The following is a 12123-nucleotide window of genomic DNA, read 5'->3' as shown; positions in this document are numbered from 1 at the left end:
GTCTCTGTATCTCTGATAATGTTGCAAAATCACACTTTTTTAGTGACTACACGTGTGCATTTGGTGCGCTTCCCTTAATATTCACCCTCTGAGCCCTTTTATCTCTGTTTAGGCCCAAGCCCATGACTCACCAGCTCTCCAGTCCCGATTTCCACGGAGAGGAGAAGGAACAGGTAACCAGCATTGGGCAGATTAAACCGGAGCTCTACAGACCCAAAGGCGACCAGGGCGAAGGCAAACAGGGCGACACCTGCGGCAAGATCAGCTTCCTCCTGCGCTACGCCTTCAAGTAAGTCAGCAAGTTTGCACTAAAAGCAACCTACTCTCACCCTGCCAATGTCTTCTAATGTAAAAAGTGGAGAATTTGAACATTAATAAATCATTTACCATACATAGTTTAACGGTGAATGGTGCAGCTGTTACATCACCACACAGCTGGGTTGCACTAGTATCTTTGTGAGGCTGTTATTGAGTGGGCATACAGTGCTTTCAACGAATCAGTAAATACACACTTACACATTCAGTAGCATGGAGACTTTCCCATCATAAAATCATCTGTCATAAGACTTTCAACACAAACCCCCACAGAATGTAACAGCGTCTTTAGTTTTGAGAATTATCACACTAATATGTACGCGTTTTTGCATTTTTATTTATAGATTTGCATTTGTGTTTAGTGTTAATATGCACATATGTTAATTAGTACTAAGATTGGCAATCTATCTTACAGTAGTTGGGATATTTTAGTCAGGACTATAGCCTGTAAATTAAAGATGGATGTAAGCACTAAAATCTGTTTTGTGAGTTTTTCGACTGCCAGGTTGGTGACCGCGAGTGTATGGGTGTAAACCCAACAGAACCACAGGCTGTTAGTACAACTACAGTCAAAGTTAGGCAAATTATTGATTTAATGCTCTAATAAGGGTCAACAGCACAAATAAGGTTCAGCAGTTCATTTAGTGGAGGTGAAGCCTAGCAGACATCCTAATTAAGTTGGCTGGGTTAGAAAAAAATAACACCCTGCACAGTTTTTATGACAGAACAAATAAGCTCCAGAGCCCCAAACCCTTTTTTTAGCAGGCTATAAACATGCTTTTTAGTATTGTAAAGGTGGGTATTTTAACATGGGCATCTATGGGGAATGACTCGCCTCGAGTGGCTGCTGCAGGTACTATAATTTTTAGCACTTACATGTTGTCTTCATTTTTTGGCTCTGGAAGTTGCTGGCTGGCCTGGGCGGATAGACCACTGGTGCCATGCATAAAAAAAGACTACTAGCCTGGTTAAAAGACGAGTAGATAAATAAATCCAGCACCCTGTAGATTCTTGTGATAGCAGGGATATATATTTGTAGAATTTTATCCCTAAGAACAACTTCTCAGCTTTGCATGATGAAACCAAAACTGGTTCGAACTACCAGAACGTCTCCGTTGAATGCTGATGCATCTGTTTTTCAGCCACTTTGATCACGCTAGGTTGTAAAGTCGTTCAAATACTAAGTCAGGTGCCGCAAACAGGCACTGATTTGCTGAATGTCTTTATGGCACAGAACAAAGAGGATGCTTCTTGGGAAAATATCTTCCAGCGTGTTTATCCACTTCAGTAGACACAAAAAGAAATCCTCCAACTGAAGTAGAGAAATTGAGTTTGAGACAGCGAGCACGTTCTGAGCTAACTTATCACCAGCAGGAGATGTGAGAGTTGTTTTCTCAGCTGTGCTCTCATTTGTTTATGATAATAAACTGAAATATTAAGGTTTTTAAAATGAGAAAGTGGCATCTGTGTCTTTAGATACTGTGTGGCACAGGCTGCTGTACTTACTTTCCTTTTTTACTCCTTTGACGACGCTCAGTTGAATGCTCTCTGCTGGAGAGCACGGGTCTGCTGGGTCTAAGTATGTAACTGTTGGCTGCCATGCTGTGCGGGCTGGGTGTGTACATGAATGTGAATGTAAGTCGAGGTGCTGGAGGGTTGTGGGAAGGAGTGAGTCGGCTGCTCAGCTGGCAGCCCCCATTTCTGCCTGCTTTGACATGTAGAAGCACTGCGATGGGCAAAAGTGCTGATGGTCAGAAAAGAAAGGGAGCGAGAGGCCGTTTCGGTCATGAATTATATATGGAGAGCCACTTTAAACAGCAACCCTGTCAACACATAATAACACCAGGCTGTGTTATAGCTGAAGTTACAGATACGGAGAATTAGCATGGGAGCTGGTAGGAGACGGAGGGCAGTGACGAAAACGATTCGTGTGCCCTTTTTTTCCTCCCCCCATTTATAAAGTCACATGTTAACTTATGCCTTTCTCTAGTCGCTTGTAATGCATCACGTTGTTTCATTAAGGCCAGTGAGCAGATGTAAGTGAGGGGGAAAGGTCTGAGATGTAGCAAAAACAAGTGTGGGTAGGTGTGTAGATGCACACGCGAGGTGTTGGTGTGTTAGTGTTGCGGCAGTGATAAGATTGGTATGTTAATGTGCGAAACCCCGCTGTTTGGAGTGTAACATTCAGAACAACAATGTCAGTCTTCCTCAGATCCTGTGGGAAAGGCATTTCTATTGACAATCCCATTAAAAGCTGACACATTTCCACTGTGGGAATAACAGCTAGCTTTCGGGCATTGTCTGCCAGGAATAAGGCTGTGAATTTCACTCCCTGTTCAAGCAGTAATAGGTATATTCTCTGCAGGTTGCCTCGGGGATTGTGTAAAAGCCTGGCGTTTGGTTCGAGCTCATGTCTTGCTCTGTAGTAAGACATATGAGTGCAGGAAAACCCGCAGCCATGTTAACCTATCAATTAACAGGTAATGGAAAATTCATGATAATAAGAGAGAGGTAGATTTGTTTGGGTTTTTTTGTTCACAAGCTTCCTGTCATTAAAGCGCACTGATGCACTGAGGTGACCGCAGAATCTTTGCTGCCAACATATCCACAAATCATACTGGATTAAATGATTATTTGATACATTTTTAAAAGACTCAGGGCTTTCATGTTAAAATATTTACCTGCCTGGAAATGTAATTTCCTGCAGCAGTTGGCGCCGCACATCTTCTCCCTTATTCGGTGTGATTGCCGACTGGTAGGCATGTTTATCTGATTGCTTTAATTGGATGTGATACAGAGGTAAACATGTGTCTGGATTGGCCACGGCTGTACTAAATGCTGCATTTGGACAGAGAAGACATAACTGCCAGGGTCACTGCCAGCGTTCGCCCTGCTGATCCTTCCTCAGCCCCAAAGTTCACGCTGTTCTCCTTAAGCAGCTAATGAAGTGCTGACACACTGGTTAACTCGTAGAGACACAGTCTAACGAGGTCTGATTAAAAGCCTCCGAGCCATCTTCATCTTCATCTGCTAATTAAATACATAATAAACGACTTGGGAGATGCAGCCATGACGGTGTGATGGAGCGTTTAGATGTTAGGGCATGCGCATCAGCATGCTTGTGTTTGTGTGTGTGTTTGTGGGCATGTTGCACGCATGTTTGTTTCCATGACAAAAAACCAAAATGCTCACACTCCAGTTATAGTGCTTACTTGTGCATTTATAAGGGAGTGTGTCAAAAGTGCTATTTTTAGATCAAAGCTGCTGATAGCATTATTTTTCTGTTTGGAGAAAAACCGATGTAACATACATGTACAATACAAGGTAGAAAAACCATAAATCCACATAAGAAATCAAAATGTTGAGGTTTCTAGGAGCTAATACTTTGACTCGTTTACTGGAAGAAAAATAATCAGAACTTACAACAACAGTTTAATTGTTTGACTCATTTTTAAAGATTCTGTGGCGCATAATGGTAAAATAACCAGCAGATAAATTGTTAGTGAAAGTAACTGTTAGCTGCAGGCTGTTTTTATTTATTTTATATATTTATATAAGAGTTATAATTAATATTACGGGCCTGTTTTACAGTTGTTTGATTAAACAATCCTGTAACAGCAAAACTATTAATTGTGATGTTTAGTTGCATGAAAAGACCCATCAGTCACCTTGGAGGTGATGGACACATGCAGGTTTCTATTTAAAATGTCCGTGTCCGAGGTACACTTTTGTTTACTGCTGGATTAAATAAGGATTATAAAACCACAATGTGTGTTTCTGATAATCGCTTTACACCAAGGATTTCTTTTGATTTGGTTTCCAAACCCGCAGAAAAACCTGCGATCAGTGGGGTTGCAAATAATTTTTAATTCAATAATTTCACAGTCACTAAAAGGTGAAGGTTTTCACCATAGAAAAAAATTGCTAGTATTGCTGGTAAGTTGTAGCTTTCAACCTGATTTTTATGTTAATAACTTAATTCTTACTAATTTTGTTTGCGTGTAACGTGATTTTCTCTTTTTTCCTTATTACTGGGAGTAGCGTTGTGTTAACAAATATAACATCTGCATGAATGCTGCCAACTGAAAAAAGGTGTTTCTTTGGGATGATTTCATTTTTACAGGAGTACAGGAGTCATCTGACAACTTCTTTAAATTCACCCCAGCATCTCTCCTGGAGCTCCTGCTCCCTATTTGGGAACCACTGCCTTAGGCAATCACTGTAGTATTGATTAAATGTACAAGAAATATGCAATCAGTCAAATAAATGTGTTTACATTGATAACTCTGACAGCTGGGTGCTTGCATGTTTTCGTATTTTAGGGGTTTTTTTTGTAAAGATTTTGAATCTGTCTCTTGGGTCACGTATTATCACACGTGATGTAGAAAAGCTGCAGTTTCTCGCATTTTCCGAGCAAATGTTAAACATGCACTTGTTACAATGATTAATCCGTACTCCTATGAAATACATTAATTTTCTTGTTATTGGCTAATAAATTATTCATCTTTTTCTGCTCGGCTCTTATGCACCAACATCTCCATGACCCAAGTGACTACAGATTAAAGGGTACTGTGTTAAGGTTAATTAATGAGCTCAGCACTGGACAGGCGCGCTGGCTGAACATCTGTGCTTGCTGTGCTTACATCGCTGATAGTGCAACCAAGATACAGCTGCAGGGATAAGACACAAACACACACACAGACACGCACACCACACAAGCTATTCTGGATACTCTTTACACCAGAGACACTGAACCTCCCACACTATTATACGCGTATATGAGTTCTGCTGAGGTGTTTGGGTGTGTGGGGAGGCTGACCCTGTCTAGGGCTCATACGTGTTCGTGCAAATTTGGGAGACCTCTGGCGTCTTGGCTTTTTATATACGAGTTTAATGGAGTTTTCTGTGTATGTTTCTCGCAGTACGGAGCAGTTGGTGGTGAAGATACTGAAAGCTTTGGACCTGCCAGCGAAGGATGCCAATGGCTTCTCTGACCCGTACGTGAAGATTTACCTACTGCCAGACAGGAAGAAGAAATTCCAGACAAAGGTGCTTCTCACTCCTACCACACTCATCCTTAGTGGCAAACTGCTCACTTGATGCTGTGGAAAAAGCTCACACAATAAAAGAATCCCCTTAAGATTTAAACAGCATCAGTTTTTTGTTTTCTCTCGGCCTGTTTCCTGATGCACTGATGGCCCAGCCTTACCGTGGAGAATCGTTACAGTTCAACTAATGTAATCTAATCTAATCTGGAGCATAATTTATTCAGGATAATGTTCTTCTGACTATTACAGGGCTCTGCTACTCAACTCCTGCGTGTTATTTTGGTGTTTGAGGACAGCTCAGTCAATATTTGAGTACATTCCGGGACATTCTGTACCAGGAAATGTACCCTTAGCCCTTGAAAAATCCTCCTGTCTTCTAATTTATTCTCTGTGGAAAAGCTCAGAACTTATGAGCTCTGTGGCCTCACAAATGTGAGTTGTTGTTCTTTGTGTTAGATCTATAAATATCACCAGTAGCGCCCTGTCTCTGAACTTGTGAACCTATGTAACATGTAAGAGAAAACAGAATTAAATGATGTGCATTTAACACCGCTCCTGCTTGTATGGGGGTTTCAAATTCAGTTTCACTAAAGGCCACAATGGGAAATTATAATCACATCAAGGCCCACACATGCTTTAATCACGTCAAGGGTTATTGACCCTCGACCGGTCCACACAACAGTTTATTAGCCCTTATAACGTTTACTCAAAAAATAAACAAAAGATCTATGATCACCTGTATTATACAGCCGAGGCGGCTGCTGTGAAACTGGCTGCTCATAGAAATGAAACTTGGCCTTACAGCTCCATCGCTTTGAGATTGGGCTCGGAGAAACATAGTCGCTGTACTTGCATTTCAGTGCAGCGACTTTCTGAAGCCTCTGTTCCCAGTCTGTGACTCCATATCTCGGCTGGATTCAACCGTCAAAATGACAAGGCAAAGGATGTTCTTTGAAAACACAAAATTGTCTCATGGAAATGGATAAAGGGACCTCTCTTTACACTCGGCTATACTGCTGTCTAAAGCCCTGAAGATTATGGCTGTAAAACAGGGTTTGGGGCCTTGGTCTTTACTACAGACATTTCTCTGGATTTTTAAATTATATTTTGCTGTAAATGATGAAATTCTTTCCACCTAACTTTCTGGCCGTGGAGTATTTTCACAGTGTCCACAACTCCATATTTGCTACAAGGTGTTTTTTTAGGGGGGGGGGTTGGTCTTTTTTATTCTGTGAAATATTTTCAGTCTTCATTTTCACATCATCTTAATCTCTCAGAAAACCCAAACCTTCCAGCTGATCAGTTAGCTAACTAGTGGCAGGATTAGTTTACCAAACACAAATGTGCAAATGAACATCATTGCCAGCACCTGCGACTGGCTGAAGTTGCTGCAGCCTTGCACATGTATTTGTGCCACTCTTGCGGCACCCCACCGTGCGGCTGTTTCAGCAGGACAAAGCCCGTCCCCACGCCGCCAGAGCGGTGCAGGCCTTTCAGGCCTAATATGTCTGCTGCTGAACACGTCTGGGACATGCAGGGTTGCACAGCTGCAGGCGTGTTTACATCACGTCCAGAGAAGGCTGTGCCTCCTATTAAATGCCTTCTATATAATACTATATGTTATAGTAGTACAATCTGCATTTCTTTTTGACTGTCACATTTTTGATTGTACTATTTTCAGTTAAATGTAGATTAAAGAATATATGTATATATATATTTAATCATTTTAAATTTTTCTTTCATGTTCTGGAAATGGGGTTGTACTTTTGCCGTGTTGGGATAAAAAGAATCAAAGAGGGCTGGGAAAGTGAGAAAAATAAGCTTTCAGTGACAGTGAAGCTGTATGATTTGGAAATTTCTCCCTTTTGTGTGACTGTCTCCGGCACATCAAAAGCCCCTTCAACCACTGAAAAGCATGAATGCTTCATCCATTTGCATAATACGGCTCCTCTTTTGTTTGGAGTGTAGGTGATTGTTTAATTTCAATCACATCCTCATTAACACCGAATTTTTACACCACTCATATTTTGCAATGCTTTTATGCCTCCAACCGTTTTCAAAAAAAGAAACACAACGCCTCGATGTAGATGTTAGGGCTTGTGTTCGGGTTGCAGAACTCAAAGAGCTTCCATCAGCTGCCTGTTTAATCCAAAGCTAACAAGTAATCATCAAGCGCTAATAAGCCGAAGTGACGGAGCCGCTCACGCAGCCACAAAAGTTGGATTTGGAAAACTGTGTGCATCACATTTTAATTTGCACATGCTTTATAACATGACAGCATCCACATCAAATGCTTTCATAGCAAATAAATCCCACTGGCAAAACAGCAAATAGCAAAATTATGTGTTGGAGCCGGAATAAGGTTGACGACAAATTTACAAACGGAGCCCACAATATGCTGAGATGTGATGAGGAGGAAATTATAGCCGCCGTCTTTCCGTGAGACTGAATTGATGTGACACGAGATACGAGAGTTAAGGAAAGAACTGTGCGTGTTTGAGAAAAAGAAAATATTCAGTTTTAAATCTAGTTTTTGGTCGTTATTTAATTTCACAACTGTGATTGGGTCTTCCATCCCAAAGGGAAAGGTGAAATTCACTTTTCTCACCCTGGCAAAGGAACAAGGTCAGCCAGTGTGTTAGATGATAATTACGTGGCTCGAGGACATTTTAGCAAACGCGGCACACTTTTAAACACATCCCTCTGTCATGTTATCCTCTGTCTTGTTTTTGAAATAATGTCAGTCATTAACAAAAAAAGAAAGAAGTTGCTAATGCTTACAAGTCTGGGCTGATGTTGCTGTTTAGATTCACCCTTAAAGCTTTTAAAGCTCTCTGTTTTCTAATTTGTTTTGGGCAAAAGTGGAGAATATCTGTGTGCTTTAGATAGGGAAACAAAAGAAAGCCCAGGATTGAGAAAAAACACCATAAATTCAAATTCAGCCAAAGTTTAAATACCAAAAAACAGCGCTAAGCTCTCGGTGTCAAAGATGTTGCTTTAAAACACGAGGATCCTGTAGATTACTGCTTTCAAGGAAAGGAATTCTGAAAAAATGCAGCTCAGTTTGTGCCTCCAAGGAAAGCATTTTGAAAGTTTTGCATTGCTTCATTCAAGTCACACATAAAAGCCAGAAGACAAACTTTGAAACATTCAGCAGGTCGTTTGAGGATTTTTGAAGCCACAAATCCTCAGTGACTCCTCTCCTCTGCTGGAAAAAAGAAAACATCCTGTTTGTTTGGTTGAAGAAATATAGTTGCACTTCGTGAAACAGCCTGAAAAATACATTTTACTTTGCGGCAGATTATAATGATTTTTCATAAATTCAGCAGAGGATTCTGGGTGCAATTTTCAATAGAGCATTAAGAGTTGCCAAACAAGTCGCTGGTTTTCATGAATTTATCTTCAGAAATGTCTTATGTTTTTAGCTGGAATGAAAGAATCAATAAAAAAGACTCAAATGTGAAAATAACTGTTATATATAAAAGAGTAAATCTGCAGATTAAAACAGAAAAAATTCCTTTGCAAGTACTTATTATTCTGCATGAAAAGTTACAAATATAAAGAGAATCGGTAATAAAACAAAAATGGATGGATGGATGAAATGATGATATTAAAAATTGTTATTACTGTATTATAAATTAACACATCAGGTAACGGCCCTTAAAAAGATATAAGTCTGTAGCTACAGTGCAGTTCACCTATTACTAGTCTATCAAAGTAGTTCTGCATAATTATTAATTTAAAATAGTCTTTATTTATTTCGTCCTGGTATCGCCCCTCAGTTCAATAGCCTGAGTCGCACAAGCCTGGAGACTGTTTGATAATTGCCTGGCAACAGTCGGTTGCTAGGAGAAATGTGCATTCGCTGACCAGTTGGAAACTGGTTGCTGGCAGTGACTTGGTGAAATCGTTTGCAAAGACGTATATAATGCTGCACTGAAAAAGTACTTGTGATTCCTTTGGTTGCAACCAGGTTGCTGCAGTTGCATTTCTGCACATGTCAATTACTCACCTAGCAACCGCTTTCACTCAGCAGCCTCCAGAAGTTGCCAACAATTCTGTAGGCATGTGGGACTAAAATAAGCCAGACTAGCGCCCTTCAAGCCATTTTTTTCCAGGAGTTGTCTTAGGCAGGAACTACTGGCTTATAAGTATTCTTTGCACTTATTTGATACCTTAATAACAGAAGGTAACATCAGGTTAAATGTGTTTTGAGTAATTCTAGCTGATGGAATTGCCATTGCTTTTTACTGACAGCATACTATTGAGAGACAGCAATGAAAATATAGGCAGTGGCACTCTTATTACAGTGCAAGCCCAGGGTGTGTGGGCTGTAAAATATAGTAGTCCCTTGCTACCCCTTCGTTCCCCATTCCCACCTGAAAAATACCTACCTATTAATTATTTCATTACTACAATACGAGTACAAGATATTTACGCTGTATTCTTCCAGCTATGATCTAAACAGTAAATTCTGTCTGTCTTTCAGGTCCACAGAAAGACCTTAAACCCAGTGTTCAATGAGACATTTCAGTTTGGCGTGCCGCTGAATGAGCTACATTCCAGGAAACTGCATTTCTCCGTGTACGACTTTGACCGCTTCTCCAGACACGACCTGATAGGCCAGGTAGTGGTGGACAACCTGCTGGACTTCAGCGAGGGCACCGGGGACAAACCCATCTGGAGGGACATTGTGGAGGGCACTGCGGTAAGAAATAACCCAAAATAGACATGCTCATTTGGAGGAGATGCCCACTGTAGATTAGATTTGATGAAATTTGAATGAGCCTTGTGGTGCATTTGGGCCGTTGCAGCTGCAAATTATGGGCCAAAGCTGTGATAAATAGAACTGAACCAGAAATGGGAAATCTGACAGCTTCTATTTGAGATTTAAGGCAGAAGTGGGTGCCGTAATGTTACAAAAATGAATCTCAATTTTGGCCTCGGAAGAAAGAGAAAACAAATATAGCTGTATGAAGATACAAAAAGGTAGACATAGACACGAGGTGAGTCAGAGTTATTACACCTGTTTATCAATAGTTCTTATTTTTATTGCATTTTAAACCTTTTTAGTTCAGCTTAGTTTCAGTTTTGGTCATCTCCGTTTTGTTTTTATCAAAACAAGCTTATGTTCACATATGAGCGCATAATGTTCTGCCAGTTAAATGTTATTTTTATATCAGTTAACTAAAATGTTTCAATATTTATTAAAGGGTTAACATATTGGGAAGTTGAAAGAAGGAAAAAAAGTTTGTTTGTTTGTTTTTCATGTACTTTGCTGCTTCAGTTTTAGATTTGTTTTCATGTCTCTATGACAAAGAGAAAAACAATCTCAAGGATTTTAGAACTTTCAATAACTCAAACGTTTAACAAAACCTTTGGCCGTCACTGTCTTGTATTTCCTGTTGGACAAAAGATGCAGTGAAAAAGTTTATGGCCCTGAAAGTAAAGCAACAATTGACTGACGTGCCATGAATTGTTTGCATTTTTCGAATAATGACAACAAAAGTGCAGTAAACTGAAAAAAGTAGTAAATCCTTGGCTTTTAACTGCGTGAATTCTCTCGGGTACACTTGCACACAGTAATTTGCAGGTAGGTTATCGAGCAACTGGAAGAACGTGCCACAGTTCTGTGGATTCAAGTTGTCTCTGGTGCATTTTTGTCTTAATGTAATCCCAGACCCACACCATCTGTTTGTTGTTCTGGTGACTCGAGATAGTTCTTTAGGATTCTGTTCGTTTGGGCTCGTCGTCCTGCTTCAGACATAATTTGAAGCCAGTCAGACATTTCTCTGATGGTCATGTATGATGTAATCTCTCCCCAGATCTTTGCACTGTTAAATGCATTTCCCTGAGAGTACAGAATCATGTTAACAAAAAAATAACATTCAGTTACCAAAATGACAAAAGCATGAAAAGCCACAATAGTTTTACTTTTAAAGACAGCCACTTACTAAATGTGGATGTCTAAATTCTTTTACTTTGAAAATCATTTTCTGAATTGATGTGGTTTGAATTTAATGTCATTAAAAGTTTCAAATATTTGATAAATATGAATAAAAGATGCTTTAAGGCTTCTGCAATTAAACTGGACAATTTTTTGGACCGAGTCAAGAATGTTTTATTACTCAGGTTTTGCTGGAGAAATTAAGACTCAAATACTAACACATGTCAGAATCATCTAAAATAAACCCAGCTTGTATTGTATATGTAGGAGGAGGAGAAGTATAGAAATGGTACAGAGCGGAAATGGCCTGCAGCACAGATTAATTCGCAGTCTGGTAAAGTAACAAAGCAGCTCAGAAGAGTCCAGATAGATTACTGGAAGGGCAATGCTAGCCACTTCCAAACTTTATATTAGGCAATGTCCAAGTAGATTTATATGAAATATTCATAGAAGGCTATTAGCAAATTAGATGGAGCAGAGTCTTAAACATTTTTTGGCATGGGGCTTTAATTTATTAAGTAAGTTTAAAGCATCAGCGTCATCGGCGTATTTCAGTGTTTCACTTTGGGAAGTATTGATTAGTGAGCCTCAAAGCCACTAAGGAGCCATCGCATCACCGTGTGATCTGAATACCACCGGTGTCATTACCGAGGTGCCACTGAGAGCACGGGCAGATCAGCAGATAGCACTAGAGGCAGAGATATAAAAAGCCCACATGTCGTTGCTTGTATTTAACTCTTTCCTAGTCAGTGACTTCAGCAGATCGGTGTATGATTCATTTGCAGCGACAGCATTTCCCCCGTGCCCAAACAC

At 40.1% G+C, this 12123-nt stretch overlaps 1 protein-coding gene across 1 annotated transcript in view; it reads left to right on the top strand.

Annotated features, from left to right (window-relative positions):
• The window catches only part of syt3 (synaptotagmin III), a 43128-nt gene that overhangs the window by 22010 nt on the left and 8995 nt on the right, over window positions 1-12123 (top strand). The window contains exons 6-8 of the mRNA XM_040043587.1: window positions 113-289; window positions 5238-5364; window positions 9853-10071. Coding sequence (XP_039899521.1) covers window positions 113-289; window positions 5238-5364; window positions 9853-10071 — 523 coding nt within the window. The remainder of the gene's footprint in view (window positions 1-112; window positions 290-5237; window positions 5365-9852; window positions 10072-12123) is intronic.

Source organism: Simochromis diagramma, unplaced genomic scaffold (genome assembly GCF_900408965.1).
Source record: "Simochromis diagramma unplaced genomic scaffold, fSimDia1.1 OVJJ01000321.1, whole genome shotgun sequence".
Taxonomy (NCBI): Eukaryota; Metazoa; Chordata; class Actinopteri; order Cichliformes; family Cichlidae; genus Simochromis; species Simochromis diagramma.
The sequence above is the reverse complement of the archived record's forward strand: the minus strand, read 5'-3'. Positions and strand labels throughout refer to the sequence as shown.